This window comes from Pan troglodytes, chromosome 15 (genome assembly GCF_028858775.2).
Source record: "Pan troglodytes isolate AG18354 chromosome 15, NHGRI_mPanTro3-v2.0_pri, whole genome shotgun sequence".
Classification (NCBI taxonomy): domain Eukaryota; kingdom Metazoa; phylum Chordata; class Mammalia; order Primates; family Hominidae; genus Pan; species Pan troglodytes.
In genome coordinates this window covers 98257677-98285318 of record NC_072413.2, presented here as the reverse complement: position 1 = coordinate 98285318, position 27642 = coordinate 98257677, and the positions used below count along the sequence as shown (strand labels likewise).

General features: G+C 43.9%; 1 protein-coding gene across 1 annotated transcript in view; it reads right to left on the bottom strand.

Annotated features, from left to right (window-relative positions):
- Positions 1-1413: 1413 nt before the first annotated feature.
- The window catches only part of YY1 (YY1 transcription factor), a 44042-nt gene continuing 17813 nt past the window's right edge, over positions 1414-27642 (bottom strand). Inside the window, exons 2-5 of the mRNA XM_009428472.5 lie at positions 21813-21975; positions 9462-9522; positions 7560-7718; positions 1414-6792 (exon numbers count right to left, since the gene is read on the bottom strand). Coding sequence (XP_009426747.2) covers positions 6610-6792; positions 7560-7718; positions 9462-9522; positions 21813-21975 — 566 coding nt within the window. The 3' untranslated portion in view covers positions 1414-6609. The remainder of the gene's footprint in view (positions 6793-7559; positions 7719-9461; positions 9523-21812; positions 21976-27642) is intronic.

The window sequence follows — 27642 nt, the reverse complement described above, 5'->3', positions numbered from 1 at the left end:
GCCTGGACTTTGCAAATAAATCTGAGCCTGTTCCTCTCTTACAGCATGGTGATATTGCTAGCTAATTCATCAAAGGGTGGTTTGGAGGAGGCCACTGGGTACATATGTGTTCTCAACAAATGTTATGGGCTGCGCATGGTGGCTCACGGTAATCGTAGCTACTCGGGAGGCCAAGGCAGGAGGACCACTGGAGTCCAGGAATTCAAGGCAGCAGTGAGCTATGGTCGTGCCACTGCACTCCGGCCTAGGTGATAGCAAGACCCTGTCTCTTACCAAAAAATAAATAAATAAATAAATAAATAAATAAATAAATAAATAAATAAAATAAAAAATTATAGCCAGGCAGAGACACCGGCAAGTATAAAGGAGAGATGCTGGTTTCATCTGTATCTAGGGGTTTCTAAAGAAAGCAATTCCAGGCCAGGCACGGTGGTTCACGCCTGAAATCCCAGCACTTTGGGAGGCTGAGGCGAGTGGATTGTGAGGTCAGAAGTTTAACACCAGCCTGGCCAACATAGTGAAACCCCCGTCTCTACTAAAAATACAAAATTAGCCAGGCATGGTGGCACACACAACCTCCTGCTATTCAGGAGGCTGAGGCAGGAGAATCGCTTGAACCCGGGAGGCAGAGGTTGCAGTGAGCTGAGATTGCGCGCCACTGCACTCCAGCCTGGGAGACACAGCAATACTCCATCTAAAAAAAAAAAAAAAAAAAAAAAAGCAATTCCAAAGCTTTAGTTCCTTCCCATGTAAAATCTACAGGTTTTCCACCCTGTCTTGCTCAGCTCAGCCCTACTTAGGGCCTTCACTCAGCAGTTCTGGGCTTGCACAGGCCTGCGAATTGCCACCTCAGTAGCATTCTGTCGGCAGCCCCTTCTGTCACTAGCAAAAAGGGAAAGTCACATGTATTCAAGTAATAATGAACTTCACGCCTCACTCTGAACCTTGCTCTGCAGAACATCAGACACCAAGGCCCCAACCGGAGGGAGGAAGCTCTGCTCTGCATTTTGCTTTTGGCTAAATCCTAAGTAGCTCTCAGTGTATTTGGTCAAGTTCTTCCGAGTCCATCCCAGTTAGCTCCGGAGCTCCCAGGGCTGACATGGGCTCATAGGTCCGGCTGTGTGGGCATTTCACTGGGCTGTGCTTTCTGAACAGTGGGTGAGGCTCTCTTTAAAACGCCCTCTTGCTCCTGAGCCCACCTTGGAGCTGAAAGGTTACAGAAGCATTTCTTGCTGGTGTGAGACCAAATCCTGGGAGTTTCCATTCCTGTGTGTGAGAAAGCAAGACGCAAGAACTGCCCCGGGCAGTTTAGGCAACTCTTAGACCAGGAAGGGCTCATGGCCTGGTTTCATGTGCAATGAAACACTAAAGAAGTGGCTTAGAGGACTGAGGAACAAACAAGAACCACAGGCATTAAAAAGCTTAACATTATGCATTTATTATATTGTATAGAGCCATATTACACATGCTTGGTGCTTCAAACTGAGTTATCAATGTTTTTCTGGATGCAAAGCCATCTGATGCTGGATGCGGATGCCTTAAATACTATATTTCTGCATCTATGACCTATGAGCTAAGGAAAAACCAAGGACAATTCCAGAAATGGCAAAGAACACTTAAGAAAAAGATGTACATGAGACGAAATGCTAAGTCCTTGAGCCAGGGCCTACAGAAGTTACCAGAAAGTGAATAAAAACAGAATTTTTCTCACCACCTGTTGATAATAGAGCCTCACATGTCCGGGTATGGACATTGTAGAAAAAAGAGGTTGTTCCGTTTGGTACTGATGCCTTTCTCCCCTCCGTGATGTGTGCGGACATTGTGCGGCCCCCAGAGAGAGCAGCAGACAGAACAGAGCACAGCAAACTGCCCCCTCCTCAACACATCCCAGTGCTGTTTTTTTTTTTTTTTTACAGCATCTGGGTGTCTCATGAAAAGCGGTCAATTTGATCAAACTTGCCACCTTGTGGAAAAACAATCAGTGTGCTTCAGATGAATGTGACGCCATCACACGCACCCTCCTCTGACATCCAGAATGCTGGCGGGGGACATGGGGCTGGGTGCCTGCTCGGCCAGGACGAAGCTCTCCCTGTGTCACCTCCCGCCTTACGGCACCCAGTTTGTGGGAGGTTTGCTTTGCCTGCTGACCTGATGCTAACGCTCAGCTTAAACGCTCCGTTCCAGATTTTACAAGGGGACTGGGTGATAACGTGTCAAGTACATGCTGCCCATACTTCCCATCAAGCCTCAGTACAGTCCCAGCTTAAAGATCCTCTCTGGCACCACACTGATCCCTTGGGCCTGGGGGTGGATGCCAGGAAGCCTCTTGGCCACAAATCTGCCCTCTTGTGGGTTAGAGGCCAGCCCTCTCTTGCCTGACGTGACTTGTCTGAAGGGCCTGCACTTAAACCATCTTCAGGCAACCAGGGCATCTGAGCATAACCTGAGCAGTAACAACATAAATCAAGGGTCAGTAATTTGGGGTGGATGAGACCTAGCCAGCCATCCAGTCAGATGCTGCCGTGCAGGTAAGCATGATTCTGAAGGCGTGGGGTACCTTTTGTCCTGTAAAGTCAGAGAGAAGGCTAAGAAGTGCATGGCCAGAACCCCAAGAAAGTGCAGCTTGGAGTTTTGGCTTCCTTCCCCACCGCTTGGGTTAAAAGTTCAGGTGGAATGCACTTGCCAGGACCTGCTGGGCCTGAACTCTGAAGTGCTGCGCTCACATTACTGTCAGTGTATCCAGGACAAAGGGCCCGGAGCCAGACAGGTGCCCCCTACAGCCGAGGGTCCAAGGCAACCCTGTGACTCAGAGCTGGCTTCAGCAAGCCAGCAGAGCAGCTGGGAGGAAGCCTCATGGCATGGCTGTGGCATCAAGTGGGTGTCTGTGAGCAGCTTGGCTCTCACCACTGTTTTGACCTCTGGGATCCTTACTCTTGCTGGGGGTCAGATGTCAAGAAAATAGAAGGATTATTAAAGAATAATTAAATAATTAAAGATCAACAACATGAATTTCCCAAGCCAGGCTGATTTCCAGGTCACAGAAGTCAGAGACCCTGGAAGTGATCAACTCTCTCTGCCTATAGTGGGGGGGGGGGGGGGGGGGGGGGGCGGGGGGGCGGTGGGAGGTGAGTAGAATTATCAGGTTTCCTTTTTTTTTTTTTGGAGACGGAGTCTTGCTCTGTCACCCAGGCTGGAGTGCAGTGGTGCGATCTCGGCTCACTGCAAGCTCCGCCTCCCGGGTTCACGCCATTCTCCTGCCTCAGCCTCCCGAAATTATCAGGTTTCCAATTCCAAAACTTCTTTTAGGGGGCCAGGTTTTCCTGTGCCACAAACTCTGGTCTGAGACCAGTCTGGGGCACGTCTCCACAGTAAGTTTTGCAAGGCAGAGTGCAAACGGACGTGGGGCAGTTCTCCAATGTACGCACTCTCAAAACACTGCTCAGGCGGGCTTCCCCCAACTGGAAGTGACTCTCATCTACTTGTGAAGACATGAACTTGAACTCTGCTTGGAAACACGGATAGGTATTGTGCACACTATCCTGTGAAAGGGTCTTATTTAGCAAAATAAGTGACATTTAGAACTTTTACATGAAAACCAAATAGGAAAAAAAAAATCCCGATTTTCCTCAAATCCTCAGGCCTTGAATCTAGGCAAAGCACACAAACACCATATGAAACCAACAGCATGAGTTCAGGGTCATCTTGGAAAATAAATGTCACTCTGGGGTGACAGTTCTTTATACAAATAGTATGCTCCCCCTCTCAACCCCACTACCAAAAAGGGGGAAATAATAAGAAATTCAAAAATAGAAAACAACATCTTGTTAAGTGTAAACTTATCCTCTGGAGTTTTTATATTACATATGCTAGAAACATGCATTTATTTCTGCTCAGATGTACGAAAATATGTCTATCAGTATTACTTATAAATCAGATTAATCCTCAAGACAATGGACTCACTGTTAGAACACCATTTCAAACCTTAGTAAATTACATCGTTAGCAAAATTATAAATTCTAACCACAAGCAGAATGGGTTGAAGTTACACCCAATGAGAACTACCTCTACTCTTTATATTGTTGCTCATTTGTTAGTTTTCTATTGTTGCAAAGTCAGTGCTATGTTAACAAGGAACTTGTTTTCTTGGAACCCCAGATTAAACTCCTTACAGAAGTTAACTCTGCAGACTGAGAAGACGTGAACAGAGAGAGTCAAGGGGAGTGATGACTATTTCAGAGACAGGAAAGGACGGAAGAGATGACCAAGGGATCAAGGCACAGAGGAAGAGGGACTTCATCCACACAGGAGCCTGGCTCCTGCAGGCCATGGCATGGCTCTCGGGGCTGCCAGCAGGGCTCCCCATAGCATAGGTGTGCTCTGCGGTGGGCCCTTGGGCAGGGTCCTGAGGACAGTGCCAGGGCCAGGCTCCAGTGCAGCACAATGTTGGGCAAAGGACTCCTAACACAGCCACGCTGGGGCTACTCAACCCGACAGTGGGGAGGGAAGGTGTGGGTGCTCACAAGGCAGGCATCCATAGAAGACGCTGCCCAGGTCCAAGTCAAAGAACTACACGTTCTCATCCGAGCCCTCGGCACTGAAGACCTCCACCATGGGCTGACCTCTCTCCTGACTGCCAGATACAGCAAAGCCTGGCTTACCCAGAAAACAGCTGGGGTCTTCTGCTTAACTCAGTTCCATCAAACTACCCAAGGGGTAACAGATTCTGGATGAATTTTTTTAAGGGTCTCAAGTTAAATGTTTCATTCATGATTCACAAAAGGCACTTCAAAATTCCACAGAGCCACAGGGTCACTGTTAGTAGGTCACCAATCCTCCTGTACAGGACCGATGGAGAAGCTCTAAGACAATGGGCTATGTGTTTCACCTGATGGGGTCCCTGGCCGTTTGTAAATAAATCTCGGATATTAGCTAGTTTGTCATTTATCTTGCAGTCAAGCATACACAAAACAGAAAGACACACAGTATGTTTGCACTTTGAATAAATGAGATTTTGCTGTATCATGGCAGTTTATAAAGTATTCTCAAGTCTGTTATTTGACCTAAGATCCAACATTATAATCGTACATTTAAGAGGTTACAATGTGAGAGGTACTCATTGAGCACAATTTTCTAATAATCTAATCACCTTGCCGATTTGCACCCAGTGTCCATTTAGAAACATGAAATGAAGCTACTGGCACTCAATTGCCACATTGCTAGCATTTAATAAGGACTCCACTAGATGGAGGAACAAGGGCTCTCAAACCAAATAACCAACGACCACAAGCATTTCCTGTCAGACAAGCCAAGGCCCTGCTGGAGCTGCCTCTGAAGGCAGCCGGCTGATGGACAGGCCTGGTCTTCCCTCTGTGTGCCCCACTGCCAGGTGGCACCTTACCCTGCGCAGGCGCTCAGCCTGCGCGGTGGTACAGATGCTTCACTCACACTTGCCGGGGGCTAAAATCACAGCCTACGACCAACCTGGCCTGGGGTGTTCTGAGGTAGTTCCTGAACTCGGGATGCCTGTTACCTACTCTCTTTCAGAAGTCAGGCCATGTAGGAAGTATTAAAATATCCATGCATCGCTTTCATCAATAATCACTGTAACTGAGTGCAAAATAAAGGAAACTTGAGTTGCTTTATTTAGCTTCCAATTTCTGGGAGGCTCAAGAATTATAAGTATTCTGGACAACAAAAGAAAATAAGACTGTGCTTACAGATCTTGTTCTGCCATATTCTTGCTTTAGGATTGCTATTTTATTGTTGCCCTTTCTGTTACATGGGATGTACACATCAGGTGTTAAAAGGTACAATACATTCTACAACTGAGCACCACTTTCTGTAACTGAACAGGCAAAGAAATTACACTGAACATCAGCATCTGGCAGTATTTTTTTGGAAAAAAAAAGTGACTAAAATGGGTTTAAATTGATTAACACTATTAAATCACATCTAATATTTGATACTACATGATTCAATACAGCTATACGATACAATTATACAAAATGTGTTAACATCAAAGAATACAACCAAAATTAAGATAGCAAACAAAACCTATATAACTTTTTTTTTTTACAGGAAAATACTTTTGAAGTATGCATGTAACTGCCCATTCTTTTAAAGAAAATCTACTGCAAGCAAAGTTATCAACCTCCAGAAAAATCACACATAGCATTACTAAGCATATCCCCAAAAAAGTGTACAATATGCACACTTGGAAAATACAAAATTAAAAAAATTGTAAGCAACAGGTGAGCTTCATATTTATAAGAATGTGAAAAGAAGTCCCATTTTTAGCACTGTTGTATAAAGAATTGTCTTTTGATGCGAAGTTCATGAATTGTCCTCCTGTTGGGACCACACTTTACAAAAACACTGTGTTTTTGAAACGAGATTACAGAGCAAGATAGAGCATCTTAGCAATGTCATCTTAGTAAAGTTTTTTTTTTTTTTAATTTTTACTACTTTATCAAAACATGTCCCTTAGGTGTGTAGGATTCATTTTTAAAATTCTTCCTAGAAATAATATACAAAGGAGAGGCATATTTATTCCCAATCACACTTCTGGAAGATGCTTCCCGTGGTCGAGAAGGGTCTTCTCTCTTCTTTTCACTGGTTGTTTTTGGCCTTAGCATGTGTTAAGATGTGAGATTTCAGGTTAGTTGACTGAGCAAACTTCTTATTACAACCATCGAAGGGGCACACATAGGGCCTGTCTCCGGTATGGATTCGCACGTGTGTGCGCAAATTGAAGTCCAGTGAAAAGCGTTTCCCACAGCCTTCGAACGTGCACTGTCAAGGAAAGACCAGAGATCAACCCACTCAGCAACTCTGACCAGACCCTGAGAGTCAGGAGCTCACTGCTTTGCTAGAGAACAGCCTATTTATTTTACCAAACACTTCATTCCTGCCCTGGGTGAACTTTGTGGATATAGTCTAGAATCAGCAGGCAGGTTGGACAACCCCGAAAACCCAAGGAGAGCCCTCACGAACTGTTTAAAACACTTGGCAAAATGGCAAGTCTTCCTAAATGCAGGCTAGAGTCCTAGTGCTGCTGTAAACATTTCCAACAGTAAAATACAAATGATTAAGGGTTCTGGTGTCAGTTGTCAAAAAAGAACCATGTTAGATTTACTAGCTGCACTGCTAGTTCTTTCACTTATTTATGGGCTAAAGTATTACCTATACTTACACTCTAGAAACTTTATCAGTTAGTAATTATACTATTAACTACCAAAAATAAATTACTTCAATCCTGTAATGAATGAAGTAGAAATTGAGTTTTAGGTATGCTCTTCAATCCTGTTCTCCTCCTGCCATAAAGTGTACTCCATCAACACCAATACATTGCGTACCCAGTACCACAGAGTATAGACAAGGATGTCCAGAGCCCCGGCAACCCTTCTAAGCGACTCCCCAGGAGAAGTTTTGTTTCTCACCAAGGAGTAATAAGACCCTGAGTCTCTGGGCTGGCGCCTCCTGCCTCATCACCACACCACCTACACTTGCAGTGTTCAGACAGGCAAGGCAGTGTGGGGAAGAGAGGGAACTGGCTCTACCTGAAAGGGCTTCTCTCCAGTATGAACCAGTTGGTGTCGTTTTAGTTTTGAACTCTCAACAAAAGCTTTGCCACATTCTGCACAGACGTGGACTCTGGGACCGTGGGTGTGCAGATGTTTTCTCATGGCCGAGTTATCCCTGAACATCTTTGTGCAGCCCTTAAAACAGAGAAAGCAGCTTAGAAGTTCACATTGCAAACTGTTAGAAAGGATTCAACCATTTAACAGCCTTTACTGACATATTAAAACAAAACCACCTCCCCAACCCCCCATTTTAATTTTACTTAGTATTACGGTAGAACATTAATATCATTTAAGACAAAAAACAGACAGCTGAAAAAGTCATCATTTAATGCAAACCCTAGTTTTACAGATGAGGAAACTGAGGCTTAGAGATGTCTTTAAGTAGACTTGCCCAAGGTCACACTACTAGTAGTAGCCAAACTGGGAATAGAACCCAACACCCTGGCTTCCAGCTCTACCACAGCCACCTCACCCGACTATGTCCCCCAAAATGAAGTAACAGAAGCACTGCTAAGCAAATGGAGTTAAAATGACGGTAGTCCACCACTACCTTTGGTGGCCCCATATTCTGTGCTGCAACAATGGACTGTCATTCTCCATCGCCTACTGTTCCCTCTTCTCTCTTTGCCTCTTTCCCCTTCTTGACAGAGAAAGAAGCAAGAGGGTCTCCAAGGAATGGCAACTACAGAAGAAATTTATTTTGTGAGACACTAGGAAAAGGAAGAAGCAGGCAAATTGATACCAGTGCAGGGCGGGAAAGGCAGATGGATGTGTGGCGCTCGAGAAGCATGTCCTCAACAATTTCTTCTGCAGTTGTTGCCCAGTAATGGAGTGAATGGGGAAATGATAAGACAGCATGACAGAAGGACAGCACAAGTCACTAGACAGCTCACAGGCAGAAGGGAGAGGGAAGCCACAGTTTTTCCGCCTTGACCCCTAGGTTGAATTTCCATTTAGAAAATGGAAATTTAAAAAATTTAACTGGTACACAATGTACACATGCATTGAAACATCACACGGTACCCCATAAATATGTACAAGTATTATGTGTCCATTATAAAGAAAACTTTAAGAAGTATACAGAGAAGCTAAAGGGATGGCATAGGCACTTCCAGCCTAACTGTTTTCAAATGCTTGTTATTTCGGCCCTAATGGAGATAGGTTTACATTTCAAATCGCCACATCAAGAATGCTGACAAAGAACAGGAAGGACTTGCTAGTGCACAGTCATTACAGGGAAGAGACCGTGAAACTAAATGTAGCCTGCTCCGATTGTTCATTTTTAACATTCTTTATTCCACTCAATCTCTCCAACTTTGTTCTCTGTACCTATGTGATACTTGATTTTTCTGTTAGTCTCATATCCAATTAAGTTTGAAAATAGCCCCCAACAAATATCTCAAAAGTACTTTTCAGGTTATCCTTTTATTTTAAAGACTAACTACATTTGAAAACAATTAAGTGCCTCTCTAATCACACACAATTATTAAGTCTTTATTTGGCTTATTTTAGCAACATCCAAAATAATTTTCAAATTTCAGTTACAAGCCCACATTCCCATAAAGGTCAACAGGTGAGACACAACCCAGGATCTTAAGACGGACTTGTTAATATAATCCAAAAAGAAATGAAACGCTAACAGTAGAGTCAACACACAGTAATCAAGCAACGGCTCCCTGCAGTCATCCCATTTAACAGTATTTAAAAAGTTGCCTTTACTAAATAACAAAACTTCATCTCTTGGATTTAGAAACCGAAGATTCTAATTCCTTGCTTCATTTAAATTATCAAAAGCAGAAACAAAAGTGCAAATTTCTTATAAACTCTCTAAAACTTCATCAACAGTTTAATGAACACTCTCCCTCTAGCATTACTTACTTTATGAGGGCAAGCTATTGTTCTTGGAGCATCATCTTCTTTAATTTTTCTTGGCTTCATTCTTATCAAAAGAAAAAGAGAGACAGACAGATTTGTAGGAGTGGGTAGACTCAACTGGCATAAATCATATAGTCCCTAAAATGCTTTCCTTATAGGTACCCAAACTAAAATTATGATACATTTCCATGAAGGAGAAAGGATGAGACAACTTGCATTCACTAAGTACCAATGACTGTGAAGCACTCTTCCCATCTTACAGAAAAGGATGCTGAGGCTAGAAACATCGAGTTGCCGCCTACAGTCTCATAGCTAATAAGCTGGTGCAGCTTAGAATGGCACTATGATCTGTGTGATTCACATACCTGTTCTTAACTCCAAACCCTTTAAAAAAAACACAAAAAATCAACTCAGACAATCAGATGAATCTCCTCGTGAGAGGCAAGGGAAGATTTCCAAAGGCAGCTGCTGCGATGATGAAGGTGCCTTATGAAAAAGAAGCGGTGAACACAGGAGTGTCCTAAAATATCCATCTCTATACACGAAATGGGTCCAATTAGTACTGACACAAATGATCTTTAAAATATATCATTTTAAAGGGTACAGAAGAGTCCTTTTAAAGATTTATAGATATTAAATATCAAATATCTCTGGAAGGACACACGACAAACCATTAGCACCAGTTACTTTGGGGAGAGAGCTCCTAGGGCCTGGTGGACAGATGGGAACACCACATACTCTCATACTGTTACCCTACTTCTGGATGGGGGCTTGAAGTTCTCATTTGTACCAAGAGTCCTGGTAATGTGGTAACCGTCTGGCAGAGCCCCATGTGAAATTACTGTCCAGAGAGCCTCCTGGTTTGGTAACTTACCTACCTGCTTCTCCACTGAATCAAGCTTTGGACTTTTGTCAAAACTTTCTCTCCAAATATTCCCTATAGATCTGTGTGTGGTAGGGGGGTGAGAAATTAAGCGTTCCTAAAAAAACTAGAGAATAAATTTAAATCTCGGAAACAGATTTTCTTTTTGTCCCTAGTTTTACCCCTCTCACACCCCTCCATGATGGTTCATATTTAATAAATAATAATAATAATAAATAAATAATTTATATAAATAAATAATTTATATAAATAATAAATAAATAAATAAATAAATCAGCCGGGTGTGGTGGGTCACGCCTGTAATCCCAGCACTTTGGGAGGCCAAACTGGGAGGATTGCTTGAGCCCAGGAGTTCAAGACCAGCCTGGGAAACACAGTGAGACTCTGTCTCTACAAAAAATAAAAAAATTAAGCCTGGGCAACATGGACAAAACCCTGTCTCTATTAAAAACAAATCAACAAACAAACAAAAAATCCCCCAAAATCAGCCAGGCATGGTGGTGTGTGTCGATAGTCCCAACCACTCGGGAAGCCGAAGGCAGGAAGATCACTTGAGCCCAGAAGGTCAAGGCTGCAGTAAGCCATGACTGTGTCACTGCATTCCAGCCTAAGTGACAGAACGAAACTCTGTATTGGATTTAAAAAAATAAATAAAATAATAATTTAAAAAACCATAGCTGGGCGTAGTGGCTCACACCTGTAATCCCAGCACTTTGGGAGGCCGAGGCAGATGGATCACTTGAGGCCAGGAGTTTGACACTAGGTTGGCCAACATGGTGAAACCCCATCTCTACTAAAAATACAAAAATTAGCCGGGTGTGGTGGCAGATGCCTGTAATCCCAGCTACTTAGGAGGAGGCTGAGGGAGGAGAATTGCTTGAGCCAGAGAGGCGGAGGTTGCCGTGAGCCGGGATCATGCCACTGCACTCCAGCCTAGGCGGCAAGAAGGAAATACCGTCTCAAAACAACAACAACAACAACAAAAAACTAGCTGGGGGCCACTATTCTGAGTGAAGTAACTCAGGAATGGAAAATCGAACGCGGTATGTCCTCACTTATAAGTGGGAACTAAGCTATGAGGATACAAGTGATATAATGGACTTTGGGGACTTAGTAGGGAGAGAATGGTGTGGGATAAAAGACTACATACCGGATACAGTGTACACTGCTCTGGTGAGGGGTGCACTCAGATCTCAGAATTCATCAATATAGAATTCATCCATGTAACCAAAAACCACTTATACACCAAAAGCTATTGAAATTTTTTAAAAAGTCAAAGTCGAAAAAAAAAAAGCCCACCTAAGTGAATCCTTAAAAGCAAGAGCTAATTTACCACCACTCTTTTGTTACAAAAAAAATACTCCTTAAAAAAAAATTAATTCTGTGATCTTTTAAGTTTGTGAAGGCCCTAACAATGTCCTTCTTCACTTATAATCTGGGAAAAGGATGACCTGATCTGTAACCTGAACACGTGAAATCATTGGTTAAACTTTCCAGCCCTAGAGGAGTATATGAGGAACAACAGATCTGGTAACTATCCACTTATGTCCATGGAGTTGGTCCGATACTATACATATTTGTTATTTTAAATTCTACGGGAACATTTTCTCTTTTCCTTTTCTTTTTTTTTTTTTTTTTTGAGACAGAGTCTCACTCTTGTCGCCCAGGCTGGAGTGCAGTGGTGCTATCTCGGCTCACTGCAAGCTCCGCCTCCCAGGTTCATGCCATTCTCCTGTCTCAGCCTCCTGAGTAGCTGGGACTACAGGCACCCGCCACCATGCCCGGCTAATTTTTTTGTATTTTTGTAGAGATGGGGTTTCACCGTGTTAGCCAGGATGGTCTTGATCTCCTGACCTCGTGATCCGCCCACCCACGAGAACATTTTCAATTCAGTGTCCTCCCCCTTCCCAACCCTGTAGATATTTGTCCTTTCTCGTAAATGGATTATAGATTGAGCATCCCTAACATCCAAAATCCAAAATCTGAAACTGAGTGCTAACATGATGCACTCATGTGATAGGGTCACAGTGAAAACTTTGTTTCGTGTACAAAATTATTTAAAATACTGTGTAACAGCCTGGGCAAGAAAGCAACACCCCGTCTCTAAATAAAATAAAAAGTTAGCCAGGCGTGATGGCACATGCCTACAGTCCCAGCTACCTGGGAGGCTGAGGAGGTAGAATCCTTTCAGCCCAGGAATTTGAGGCTGCGATCCAACTTCGGTGACAGAACGAGACCTTGTTTCAAAAAAAAAAAAGTACAGAATTGCCTTCAGGCTATGTGTATAAAGTGTAATGAAACACAAATGAATTTCAAATTTCGTATTTAAACCCGAGTCCTAGCCTTAAGATAACTCATTATGCATATGCAAAACCCCAAAATCCAAAGTGCTACTGTTCCTAAGCATTTTGAATAAAGGATGCTCAACCTGTAATACCAGTTAGCAAGTTTTTTTAAGTGCCTGTTGTAAACAGGACTCTGAACTAGCCTTTCTTGTCTTAAATACAAATAAATCCTGGAGTTCTGGTCTGAGTTCACAAAATCAGGTAGGACAAAAGTTTGGTGCCACTGCGCCACCTTGAGGTTACATCAGTTTGGAAAATAACAGTGATTGATATGAAAGGTCTCTATTCCACTCAAACATTATTTATTTTTAATTTAATTAAATTAATTAATTAATTTTTTGAGGCAGAGTCTCGCTCTGTCGCCCAGGCTGGAGTGCAGTGGCGCAATCTCAGCTCACTGCAAGCTCTGCCTCCCAGGTTCATGCCATTCTCCTCCCTCGGCCTCCCGAGTAGTTGGGACTACAGGTGTCCGCCACCACACCCGGCTAATATTTTGTATTTTTAGCAGAGACGGGGTTTCTTACCGTGTTAGCCAGGATGGTCTCTATCTCCTGACCTCGTGATCCGCCCGCCTTGGCCTCCCAAAGTGTGGGGATTACAGGCGTGAGCCACCGCGCCCAGCCTTTTTTTTTTTTTTTTAAGTTTTAATCTTCCCAATTAAGAGTGAACACTTATTCTTTGAAAATTCTACTGAAACATTGTTTTATTTTGTTTTTGTAGAGATGTGGTTTCACCATGTTGCCCAGACTATTCTCAACTCCTGAGCTCAAGCAATCCACCTGCCTAGGACTCCTTGGAAACATTCTGTGTTGAGTGTGAAGATGGCTACATGACTGTTTGTCCAAATTCACAGAATAGTACATACTTACCTAAAAGGGGGTAGACTTTACCATATGCAAATTAAATCTTAGTAAACATGGCTTAGTAAGGTCCTCTCTCATACATTTTCTTTTCTTTTCTTTTCTTTTTTGAGATGGAGTTTCACTCTTTTGCCCAGGCTGGAGTGAAGTGGTGCAATCTTGGCTCACTGCAACCTCCGCCTCCTGGGTTCAAGCGATTCTCCTGCCTCAGCCTCCTGAGTAGCTGGGATTACAGGCGCGTGCCACCATGCCTGGCTTTTTTTTTTTTTTTTTTTTTTTTTTTGTATTTTTAGTAGAGACGGGGTTTCACCATGTTGGTCAGGCTGGTCTGGAACTCTTGACCTCAGGTGATCCACCCACCTCGGCCTCCTAAAGTGCTAGGATTACAGGCATGAGCCACGGCACCCGGCCTCCCATACATTTTCCTAGAGTTATTCCTAGTAACTTAAATTTTTTTTTTTTTTTTTTTTGAGACAGAGTCTTGCTCTGTTGCCCAGGCTGGAGTGCAGTGGTGCAATCTTGGCTCACTGCAAGCTCTGCCTCCCAGGTTCAGGCCATTCTCCTGCCTCAGCCTCCTGAGTAGCTGGGACTACAGGCGCCTGCCACCACACCAGGCTAATTTTTTTGTATTTTTAGTAGAGACGGGGTTTTACCGTGCTAGCCAGGATGGTCTCGATCTCCTGACCTTGTGATCCACCTGCCTCAGCCTCGCAAAGTGCTGGGATTACAGGCATGAGCCACCGCGCCTGGCCACTTAATTTTTTAAAAGATATTTTATCATGGAAATTTTCAAATATGCCCCCAAAGTAAAGAGAACAGTCTCAGGTACCATTTACCCAACTCTTGGTTTGTTATTATAAGTGGTATTATTTTTTCTTAAAATGTCATTTTCAAAATGTGTGCTAGTATTTAGAAATATATTTAATTTTAGAATGAGAGTTTAAAATGCATTTGGACAAATACCCTTGGACTTAAGGAGTAAGTGGAAGATTTAAATGCAGCCACTCTTAAGCTCCTTGGCAAATCATCCTCCTTCACACAGAGTGGCAAATGCAGCAGTATACGTTGGTACTTTCAAGATTTTATTTGAATGCCAACAATGAAAAAAGTCATTTTCCAAAAATATACTTAGGTTAAAACAGTGTTTCATTTTGCGAGTAAACAGTAAAAATCATATACCACCACTGAGAACATCTTTTCACCCTCAACTATTCAGAAGTAACTAAGATTTAAGTCTTCCATTCACCAACGGACACTTTTGAACCCAGAGAGTCCTTTTGAACCTGGAGACAATGATGACAACAGCATAGACATTATGAATGAGGCAGTATGGGATGTGTGACTTGGAGGTGACTTCTACTAGCTGCATGACCTTGAGCAAACTGTAACTTCTCGGCCTCGGTTTCTTATTCTGTAAAAAGGTATAATGCTACCTACTTAAGAGCTGTATGCTAAGCACTTGGGAAATGATAGCTCTTATTACCATTGGCTATGTGTGAAATGGGTCTAGCTAAAAATGAGTTCATTCTTAACCACCCTTCGATAAAGGACTGAGAAACTGGAGAAAGCATGGCACTAGGAGGAACACACCCCTCAACGCAGTACATGTTATATGGAGGAGTCAGACACCCAACAACTCAAGTTTCCTGTCAAATAGAGAGGGAGAATACACTCCCAATGACATGACTGCCCGATTTATAATAGCTCATTCTGGCATATGTGGGAAGAACGTTGTAAAGATTGTGGACTTCAGAACCCAAACTTCTGGCACAGTATCAGCAGAGCATTGTGTAAACCGAAGTTCTAACAAACAGATCTGCAAATATCCCAGAAAGGGAGATGAAACATTTTTGGACAAGTGACTCTTTAATGAAAATAAGCCTCTTCCATACAAAACAAGGTTAGCTGACTTCCAGACCAGAACCATCCTCTGATCTGTGCTATCGGGACAGAAGTTCCTGCGTAATACGGCTGTCATTTGCAAGCATGATTCACCTCCCTTCTTTGTGAAAAGATATTATTGCCTTAGACAAATAAAGTTTGTTCAATGAATTATCTCTTAAATATTAATATTCATGTGATGATACTGAAGAGTTGTGAGGTATTTTCATCTCCATTATCACATTTCATCTATACATTAATATTGTGAAAGTCTCAGGGTAAGTAGTGAACAGCAACAAAAATACCAATTTGGGATTGGCCTAACCATTCTAATCTTTCTAGACCAAAGGTTTTCAAAGGTCTAACTTTATTTAGTGAAACACATACAAAGGTGGTCACTTTACAGGAAACAGAACTCACCGGACCACTCACTGACCACTTTTCAAAATGTTTACTGAACAGACATTTCGGGAAAAAAAGTCATCCATAGACTGTCCACCTTCCCAATGTCAGACTTTCCAATTAAAGTCATTATGGCTTATATTTTGCCCATGTGCGTATGTAACTGATTTACTAGGCAGTCTAGGCTGAGTGCAGCCTGAGCCTGAAATACTCTCTGGACAGTTTTAAGTCCAGTCCAGCACCCCATCACCCCAGTGCACAGAGGAGACAGAAGAGCAGCTTACATTCTACCTTAAGCCAACAGCTGCGGCTCTAATGCCACTTTGTGAGTGCTGGGGGCGAAGACTGGAGGCCAGCAGGACAAGTTCTATGGGCCGTAATTAGCGAAGATGTGGTCTGGCCCCCAAGAGTTGAAAACTCTTGGTGCCTCTGTATCTTCTGCTCTCAGAGTCCCGGGCATCAATTCCTGAGCCTCCAGAAAATCCCACTCAACTGTTACACACATCCTCAAAACGTGAAGATCTAACAAAACAGGGCACCTAGGTGCAAACAGTTCTCACCAACACCACTGTCCAATTACAGATATTTGTTCAGATGAACATGAGCTTCAAGAGCTACTATGTTAGAGGCCGGGCGCAGTGGCTCACGCCTGTAATCCCAGCACTTTGGGAGGCCGAGGTGGGTGGATCACGAGGTCGAGAGATCGAGACCATCTTGGCCAACATGGTGAAACCCTGTCTCTACTAAAAATACAAAAATTAGCCGGGCGTAGTGGCGGGCACCTGTAGTCTCAGCTACTCGGAAGGCTGAGGCAGAAGAATTGCTTGAACCCAGGAGGCAGAGGCTGCAGTGAGCTGAGATCATACCACTGCACTCCAGACTGGCGACAGAGCAAGACTCCATTTAAAAAAAAAAAAGCTACTATGTAGAATGTGGATGAGAGGGAGCCCAACCCTTGACCCACCGCACAGGGCCCAAACTCTGTAACTTTACTTTTTACACTGTCAAGGCGAGCAAGATTTCATTCTTTTCTATACACAAATGAAATCTTTTAACAGGCTAATAAAAGAAATGCTATTTACATTCATATTGTGATTATGCAAATATTATTTACTGTGGGGCTCAACAGTGTGCTAGGATCACACTTAATGCTCTACAAGTATACAACATAGGAGCTGCAAGGAGAGAATCTTCCCAGAGTCAGGTCAAAGAAGCTCTCTCTTTCAATACTGTCAAAATTAGGCCCCATTTTTCAGGCTACAGCTTTCTTTGCCCCACTCCCTCACCCCTTTTCATGGAGTTTCCGATTGCCTTTTCTTTTTCTTTTTCAGAAGACCCTTTTCCATACCACCAAGCTTCTTACTCACTCTACCCACTACTGAATGAAACTGACTTTTCCTTAAGAAATTCTGACAGCCAGCCAACTTTCTATTCTAAATGGAATACATTTTCCAGCCTGCTACACAGCTGTCCTCTTGGTTGTCATGCACTAGGAAATCTTCCTTCTGATGTTCATCCTCATTTCGCTGTATTATATCTTCAAGTTACCTCCTCAGAAAGGGTGCATGCAATATGAATCCTTGGGTCTCTAAAATTGTCATCTCTTGCCCTTGTATCTGACTTGATAGCTTTGCTGGATCAATAACTCTATGTTTACAGTAATTTCTCCTCTCAAAGCATTGTTTTATTGTCTCTAATTATCCCCTGCTACTGAAGAAAAGTCTCATTCAGGTCTATCATTCTTTCCACTTGATGGCCTATCTTAACTGAAACTTTTGGGTTCTTCAGCCCTGGTGTTTCGGATGGCTATCTGGTACCCGGGTGCCAGTCTCTGTGGGTGGTCCCTTTCTTAAGGAGTATGGTCTAAGGTAGCCATGTTACCTTCCCAACAGTAACATGTGTCCCTGGATTTTCTGCTCAGAAGACTGGGGACAAACTTTTAGATCAGCTGCTCCAATGCTCCAAGGAGGGTGAGCAGTGCCAAGGGTCACCAACACCTAATGGCTTTACTGCTCACCACCCATAGATTCCCTCTCTCTTCAAAACCTTTCCTTCAGCCCTCCGCCCCTCCACTGCAACTCCTTCACATTGTATAATCCAAAGAAGTTTTATTCCCCTCTCTCGTACCTCCTAGTCTCCTATTTGTCTGAATGATGCTTTTACTCTGCCACTGGGACCTCTTACCCTCTGACATGGTTTCGCTGTGTCCTCACCCAAATCTCAACTTGAATTCTATCTCCCAGGATTCCCACATGTTGTAGGTGGGACCCGGGGGGAGGTAACTGAATCATGGGGACCAATCTTTCCCATGTTATTCTCATGATAGTAAGTCTCACGAGATCTGAGATGGGTTTATCAGGGGTTTCCACTTTTGCTTCTACCTCATTTTTCTCTTGCCGCCACCACGTAAGAAATGCCTTTTGCCTCCTGCCATGATTCTGAGGCCTCCCCAGCCATGTGGACACGGGAGAATCACAATTGTAATTTAAAGTTTCAAAAGGCCAGGCACGGTGGCTCACACCTGTAATCCCAGCCCTTTGGGAGGCCGAGGCGGGTGGATCATGAGGTTAGGAGTTCAAGACCAGCCTGGCCAAGATGGTGAAACCTTGTCTCTATGAAAAATACAAAAATTAGCCAGGTACGGTGGCAGGCGCCTGTAATCCCAGCTACTTGGGAGGCTGAGGCATGAGATCACTTGAACCCGGGTGGAAGAGGCTGCAGTGAGCCAAGGTCGTGCCACTGCACTCCAGCCTGGGCGACAGAGTGAGACTCCATCTCAAAAAAAAAAAAAAAAAAAAAAAAAAAAAAATAAGCTTCAGTGTTCTGGTTTGGGGGTCAGAGTAGTCAGAATTTGGTTTGAGATGCTGTTAATAATAAAACATCCATGTTGGACTTGAGGTGGTTTTTAGGAAGTAAGTTGGGGCTGGAGTCATCTAATGAGCAGTGGCTAAAAGCATCAAAACGGTAAGCATGCTTTTACTCCTCCCCCCTGCCCCCCACTGAGCACACAGTCTGTTTCTAAATCTTTTCCATTATCTTTTGTAGTTTTTTTCTTTCTCTTTTTTTTTGGTGGGGGAGGCGGGGAAGGAGTTTCCCTCTTGTTGCCCAGGCTGGAGTGCGATGACGTGATCTCAGCTCACTGCAACCTCCCCCTCCTGGGTTCAAGCAATTCTCCTGCCTCAGCCTCCCTAGTAGCTGGGATTACAGGCGCCTGCCATCAAGCCCAGCTACGTTTTTGTATTTTAGTAGAGATGGGGTTTCACTATGTTGGCCAGGCTGGTCTTGAACTCCTGACCTCAGGCGATCCACCCACCTCAGCCTCCCAAAGTGCTGGGATTACAGGCGTGAGCCACCATGCCTGGTTCAGTTTCTTTCTTTTTTAGAGACAATTTTGCTCTGTCACCCAAGCTGGAGGGCAGTGGCATGAGTTCACTGCAGCTTTGACCTCCCATGTTCAAACGATCCTCCCACTCAGCCTCCCAAGAAGCTAGCTGCACATCACCAAACTGAGCTTTTAGAGATGGAGTCTCATCATTTTGCCCAGGCTGGTCTCAAACTCCTAGCCTCAAGCGATCCCACCTCAGCTTCCCAAAGTGTTGAGGTTACAGGCTTGAGCCACAGAGCCCAGCTGGTCTCTTGTAATTTCTATCACATTTATTCCTTTGTTATCTGACTGCCACAATTCTAACTCAGGCCTTCATTAACTCTTGTTCAACTGACCTCTCTCATTTCCTGTGCCTGTATGAATCTAGCCTGCACAGACAGCTGCAAAGGACTTCTCCCAAGTTAAAGCTCTACTCACACAGCCCCTTCTCCCCAGCTCAAAGTCTGCAGTAGCTGCCCACTGCATATGAGAAATGTCTGCACAGCCTGGCCCAGGATTCATCGCCCTTAATGATCTGGTTCCAGTTTACCTCAACTCCAGTCATTTCCCTGGAAGCGCCCTAATTCCCAGTAAACCCTCCATCTCTATCAAAACTCTAGGGCCAGCTGGGTGCAGTGGCTCACGTCTGTAATCATTTTGGGAAGCCAAGGTGGGTGGATCACTTTAGGTCAGGAGTTCGAGACCAGCCTGGCCAACATGGTGAAACTCCGTCTCTACTAAAAACACAAAAATCAGCCAGGCATGGTGGCATGCACCTGTAATCCCAGCTACTTGGGGGGCTGAGGTAGGAGAATCGCTTGAACCCAGGAGGTGGGGGTTGCAGTGAGCCGAGGTCATACCACTGCACTCCAGCCTGGGAGATGAGTGAAAATCCATCTCAAAAAACAAAACTAACAAACAAAAACTCTTGGGCCATGTGCAGTGGCTCATACCTGTCATCCCAACAATTTGAGAGACCGAGGCAGGAGGATCACTTGAGGCCAGGAGTTTTGAGGCCAGCCTGGGCAACATAGTGAGACTCCATCTCTACAAAAAATAAAATAAAATAAAAAAATTAGCCAGGCATGGTGGCACACACCTGTAGTTCCAGCTACTCGGGAGGTGTGGCAGGAGGATTGCTTGAGGCTGTAGTGAGCTATCATGCTACTGCACTCCAGCCTGGGCAACACAGTGAGAACCTCCATGTATCAAACCACAGTGGAATTCTTAACGCCCATTTGACAGGTGCGGAAACGAGCTCCAGGTGGCAGGAACTGCCCACCTTGTTTTCGGCAGGGCCAAGAAGGAAGCCAGGACACTGAACGGTCTCCACCTCTACCACTCTGCTCTCAAAAGAAAAAAAAAAAGCAACCCACTCTGTTCTTAGAATGTGCAAGATCAAAAGGATTTCTTTCTTCTTGATCCTGCCCTTGCCGAAATTTCCTGAGCTATTCCAGGTTCCAACCAACCTCAGGTATGGAAAGGCATTAGGCTTTCTGCTCCAGAGTTTATTAGTTCATTTAACTTAAAAGTTTACATCTTTGTGGGTATTTTCAGCTCCTTGTACAAACTGCCAAACAGTACTAGAAAGTAACACAAAAAGTAGGTTTCTATAAGAACCCAGCCCACTTTAGGCAAAACAAACACACCCAACCAATGGGTTCAGAGCTTCTCCACTGCTCGCCATGTCCAAGCCATAAATACTTGATCTCCTCCTGTCATGCCAGCTTAAATTAACATACCAGGAGCTTAACTGATGACAAGACAAACACGAATTTATGAAATCCTTTCCAGTGGTCAGCTGGATGAATCAAGTACAGACCCAGGTCTCCAGCAGCATAGACCAATACAACACACCCAAATTTAAAATGTGTACTACAGGCTGGGCACAGTGGCTCATGCCTGTATCCTAGCACTTTGGGAGGCCAAGGCAGGCAGATCACTTGAGGCCAGGAGTTCGAGACCAGACTGGCCAACAGGATGAAACCCTGTCTCTACTAAACACACAAAAATTGGCTGGGCGTGGTGGCACACGCATGTAATCCCAGCTACTTGGGAGGCTGAGGCAGGAGAATCGCTTGAACCAGGGAGGTGGAGGTTGCAGTGAGCTGAGATTGCACCACTGCACTCCAGCCTGGGCAACAAGCAAGACTCTTGTCTCAAAAAAATAAAAAATAAAATGTGTACCAAGAAGCCATAAGGCAGTGTGGAAGATATCTATTCCAAAACAAATTACGTGCAATTTTATTTACTCAAATGCAATGCCTATAAAGGGTATTTGCTTCATCTTACTGCAAGGATCTAAAATGCTGCCACTCACATTAATAGCATAGTTACTACTAAAAATAAAACTGACTGTCAGAATTGCTTGAACCCGGGAGGCAGAGGCTGCAGTGAGTCGAGATCGCACCACTGCACTCCAGTCTGGGCAACAGAGCAAGGCTCCATCTCAAAAAAAGGAAACAAAAAACAAACAAATAGAACTGACTGCTTTTGTTTTCAGGAATTTCCCTAGAGAAAGAATACAAACCACCATTTTGACTTAGGCACAGGAAAACATAGCTGGCAAGACTCAAGCACTTTCTATAATTAAAAGAAAGGAAAGTTCTTATAACTTACCTAGCAAATTCTGCCAGTTGTTTGGGATCTGAGAGGTCAATGCCAGGTATTCCTCCAGGAGGAAGTTTCTTTCCTGTCATATATTCTGAATAATCAGGAGGTGAGTTCTCTCCAATGATCTGTTCTTCAACCACTGTCTCATGGTCAATATCTTTTTTTTCATCTGAAACACATCATGAGATTATCTTTAGCTGAGTAAATAGATTTTAAAAACTACAAAAACTGCTTTCACCAGTAACTTCTTAAATGGGGTGATTTATAGCCACCAGCTCAATTTGTTCTCCCCTCTCCCTTTTTTTTTTTTTTTTTGGAGAACGGTCTCACTCTGTCACCCAGGCTGGAGTGCAGTGGTGCAGTGGCCCAATCACAATCACGGCTCATTCAGCCTCAAACTCCTGGGCTCAAGCAATCCCCCCACCTCAGCCTCCTGAGTAGCTGGGACTACAGGCAGGTGCCACCACACCCAGCTAATTATTTTTATTTATTGTAGAGACAGGGTCTCACAATGTTACCCAGGCTGGTCTGGAACACATGCACTCAAGCGATCCTCCTGCCTTGGCCTCCTAAAGTCCTCGTATTACAGGCATGAGCCACCACACCCAGCCTAGATTTCGGCTTTTCACTCACACCACACACATTTCCTGGTAACTACCAATTCAGTGGTGCTGATTCAAATCTGATTTCATAGCCTTCACCTCTTAGCTAGTCTCTTGCTACCTCTCCAGCCTCCTCCCTCTTCACTCCTCTATTTTGGCCCTTTAGCTCCCCAGTTGTATCATGGCCCATCTATCCTAACCTCAAGGTGTTTATTCATGCAATTTCCATTGACTAAAATTTGTAATTATAGCTGTGTGATTTTTGTCATCCTCCCACTAGACTGTAAGCTGCATATGGACATGGAGGTTGGTCAGTTTTGATCCCGTGCATTTACAGAGCCTTGTTCAAAATCTGCACATAGCTGGCCCTCAACAAATATATGTTCGGCCCAGCACCAGTGGTTCATGCCTATAATCCCAGCACTTTGGAAGGCCGAGGCGGTGGATTGCTTGCAATCAGGAGTTTGAGACCAGCCTGGCCAACACGGCGAAACCCCATCTCTACTTAAAAATACAAAAATTAGCCAGGCATGGTGGTGCATGCCTGTAATACCAGCTACTCAGGAGGCTGAGGCAGGAGAATTGCTTGAACTGGGAGGCAGAGTTTGCAGTGAGCTGAGATCATGCCAATGCCCTCCAGCCTGGGTGACAGAGTGAGAGTCTGTCTCAAAAAAACAAAGCAAAAAATAAAAATAAATAAGCATATGTTCAAAGAAATGTACGACATCTCTATTTGTATGTCTTACTATCATCTCAAATCCAACAGGTTACAAAAAATAGGCCAGGTGCAGTGGCTCATGCCTGTAATCCCAGCACTCTGGGAGATCAAGACAGGAGGATCACTTAAGCCCAGAAGTTCCTAGACCAGCCTGGGCAACAAAGGGACAGACCCCATCTCCACAAAAAAATTAAAATCAGCCAGGCATGGGGTGCATGCCTGTAGTCCCAGCTACTTGGGAGGCTGAGGCAAGACAATCACTTGAGCCCAGGAGGTCGAGGCTGTAGTGAGCCGTGACCACATCACTGCAACCTCAGTCTAGAGCAAGACTCTGCCTCAAAAAAAAAAAAAAGGGCCAGGCACGGTGGCTCACACCTGTAATCCCAGCACTTTGGGAGGCCGAGGCAGGTGGATCACGAGGTCAGGAGATCGAGACCATCCTGGCTAATACAATGAAACCCTGTCTCTACTAAAATACAAAAAATTAGCCAGGCGTGGTGGCGGGCGCCTGTAGTCTCGGCTACTCAGGAGGCTGAGGCAGGAGAATCGCTTGAAGCCGGGAGGCAGAGCTTGCAGTGAGCAGAGATTGTGCCACTGTACTCCAGCCTGGGTGACAGAGCTAGACTCTGTCTCAAAAAAGAAAAAAAAAATACATATATATGTGTGTGTGTGTGTGTGTGTGTGTGTATATATATATATATATATATTCATATATTCAGACCCCATATAATTCATTTCCCATATCTCAGACACCAAATCCTATTGATCCCCTTTAAAAGATCTCTCGGCCAGGCCACAGTGGCTCATGCCTGTAATCCCAGCATTTTGGGAGTTCAAGACCAGCCTGGCCAACATGATGAAACCCCAACTCTACTAAAAATACAAAAATTAGCCAGGTGTGGTGGCGGGCGCCTGTAAGCCCAGCTACTCGGGAGGCTGCGGCAAGAGAATTGCTTAAACCCGGGAAGTGGAGGCTGCAGTGAGCCGAGATTGCACTCCACCCTGGGCAACAGAGCAAGACCCCGTCTCAAAACAAACAAACAAACAAACAAAAAACACCAGTCTTCCCTCTTTGATTCACTGCCATCAACTTATTTCCTATTATCTCAAACCTAAATGACTGTAGTAGTTTCTTAATTGATTTTCACAATTATTTTCTCTAGTGATACTGCAAAGGATAAACTGGCACAGAAAATATAGCTGATATATTCTCACCCATGGTATAATCCCTTCAGTGCTGCTGTAAATTATTTCAATCTGGCATTCTGGGTCCAATGCTGTCTGGTCCCACTTTAACAACATACCTGGTCTTACCTTCTATTTCTCCTTTGCACATGCCTTCTATATTCTAACCAGCTTTTCTCACGGGTTAAATTCACAAGTGCATGGCAGGAGGTTTTCAGTAAGTGTGAGTTTTGCTCTCTCTTACCACCTCTCTTCTCAACCCAGCCTCCCCTCCAAAGTCTAGCTCAAATTCTAGAGAATTTGAGGGCATGTTGATTTTATCAGTTCAGTCTTGATTCCTACCTTTTCTTTGAGCTCCTAGATTATTCCCTGACAGACTCAATCATTCCAGTTTGAATTTTTGTTGGTCTTGCCTCTTTTTTTTTTTTTTTTTTTTGAGACGGAGTCTCGCTCTGTCACCCAGGCTAGAGTGCAGTGGCACAATCTCAGCTCACTGCAACCTCCGCCTCCCAGGTTCAAGTGATTCTCCTGCCTCCACCTCCCGATTAGCTGGGACTACAGGCACACACCACCATGCCCAGCTAATTGTTTGTATTTTTAGTAGAAACAGGGTTTCACCATGTTGGCCAGGATGGTCTCGATCTCTTGACCTCGTGATCCACCCGCCTTGGCCTCCCAAAGTGCTGGGAGCCACAGTGCCTGGCGGGTCTTGCCTCTTAAGGTAGAGCAGAAGTGCCCAGAGGCCAAAAACAAGTCTTCTTCTACCTTTGATGCCTAAATTAGAAATAGGTACTCCGAAATTTTCAAGGCTAACTGCAAGTTTTTGCTTCTCAAATTGTCTGTCTCACCAAAAGTAGTAAAATAAAATATTTCAGAAGTGAAACTGGCTTCAACTTTTACCTTGAATTACCTTTCCACCAGTGCTAAAAATCAAGACCAACAACCAAACCAAAACGAAATCTACAACCACCAAAAACTACATATAACTGCTTAGCACACAGCTTTCTGACCTCAGAGCAAAGCTGGAGTATGAGAGGAAGATCAAGATAGAACGTAGGTTCCATTTGATTCAAGTGGTCATTATCAAGTTCAATCACTCTCAGCAATGAAAAGCACTGAATACAATTGTAAACTTTAAATGACTCTAATTCCACCACTCTTCATTCTAGGAAATATAATTATACATCATTACAAGGAATCACAGATTTTTTTCATTTTACTGAGGAGAATGCGCAGGCACAGAGAGGTTAAGTAACCTGCTCAGGGTTAACTTGCTAGGAAGTGGCAGATGTAAACTCATGAGGGCCGGGCGTGGTGGCTCACGCCTGTAATCCCAGCACTTTGGGAAGCTGAGGCAGGCGGATCCACGAGGTCAGGATGATCGAGACCACGGTGAAACCGTCTCTACTAAAAATACAAAAAACTCATGAAGTCTACCCCTAAGATTTATATGCTTAACTGTTAAGCTCTGCTGCCTCTTGTTCAGAAAGAACACTAGTGATAATATACCCAAGGTTATCCATTCACAGATGAAGACTATCTATTCTTAGGTGGGGCCTAGGAAAAAAATAGCTGGATGTATTCCGAAAAAGAGACAGGAAATATGGTTACTGACCCTAAGACACAAACCCAGGACTCAAATTCTTTAATTTCATTCCTGTTCCCAGGGCTGCCTGCTCCTACTGACACCCCCTGCACGTGCCCATCCCTCTAGCCTGGCACATCTACTTCTACATCAAAACTTTCACGGGGTACAGAAATACTTTGGTGGCCAAGGGAGCTATTTGTCCTCATGTTTTATATTTCTTTCTTTTCTTTTCTTTCTTTCTTTTTTTTTTTTTTTTTTTTGACACAGTCTCCCTCTATTGTCCAGGCTGGAGTGCAGTGGAGCAATCATGGCTCACTGCAGCCTTGACCTCCAAGGTTCAAGCAATCCTTCCACCTCAGCCTCCCATGTAGCTGGGACCACAGACAGGCACCACCATGCCCAGCTAATTTTATTTTTTGTAGAGATGTAGTCTCACTATGTTACCTAGGCTGGTTTCGAACTCCTGGGCTGAAGCAATCCGCCTTGGCCTACCAAAGTGCTGGGATTACAGGTGTGGGCCATGTTTTATATTTCTGATACAGAATGATAGCAATGTTGAGAATCAGTGCTACTCTGAATAAGCTACTGATGAAAGTGTCTTAATCCATTTGGGCTGCTACAACAAAAATATAGATTAGGTGGCTTAAGGCAACATTTATTTCCCACAGTTAGGAAGCTAGAAGTCCAAGATCAAGGTGCCAGCATGGTGGTGTTCTTGGTGAGGACCTACTCCCTGGTTTGCAGATAGCCATCTTCACACTGTCTTCTCACATAGCATAGAGAGAACCAGAGGGCTAGCACTCTGGAGTCTCTTTTATAGGGCACTAATCCCATGCATTAGGGTTCTACCCTCAGACCTAAATTACCTTCCAAAGGACCTACCCTCTAATACCATCACATTGGGGGTTAAGATTTCAACACATGAATCTGGGAGAGACACAAACATGCAGTCTACCCCAGAGGGCATGTCTCAAGTGTGCTGAGACAGAAGACTGAACTCATGGCATAAAGGAATCACAGGCTAAATGATTATTATCATTAGTTCTACACATATTGAGGGCCTCCTATGTGCCTGGCATTGTTCTGGGCACTGGGAATAAAAGCTAGAAACAAAGTATCTGCTCTCAAGGAACTTACAGTCTAGTGAGGGAAGTCAAATGAGGAAATACTTCTTGAGTGGGGCTCAGAACCCAAATCTGAGCAATTCCAATATTGAAAGACTGAGGAATACTTTGCAAAGGAGACTGAAGAGGTATATCCACAGGTAGGGAGACAACTAGCTCTGTCTAAAGAGAACTTAGCGACATATCAAGTGCAAGTGGCATACACTACCAACACTGAAGAATATCAAGAACCCTCAGGATGGTCACTAAAATAATTCAGAATCAGAAACCAAAAAAAATATGAAAGAAGCCTAAAGTAGACGCTGACAAGACTTTATGACCTATATCAGGAATCAACTAGTACAACCAGTTGGCCAAATCCAACCTCTATATTTCCACGGTTTTCGTAAAAAAAAAAAAAAAAATTGTGGTAAAATATACATTACCATAATACTTATCATTTTAACCGTATGTAAGTGTACAGTTCAGTGCCATTTAATACATTCAGAATGTGTAACCATCACCACTATCTATACCCAAAATATTTTCTTCATTCCCGCAAAAAACTCTATACCCATTATGCAAGAACTTTCACTTCCCCTCAGCACCTGCTAACCTCAATTCTACTTTCTGTCTCTAT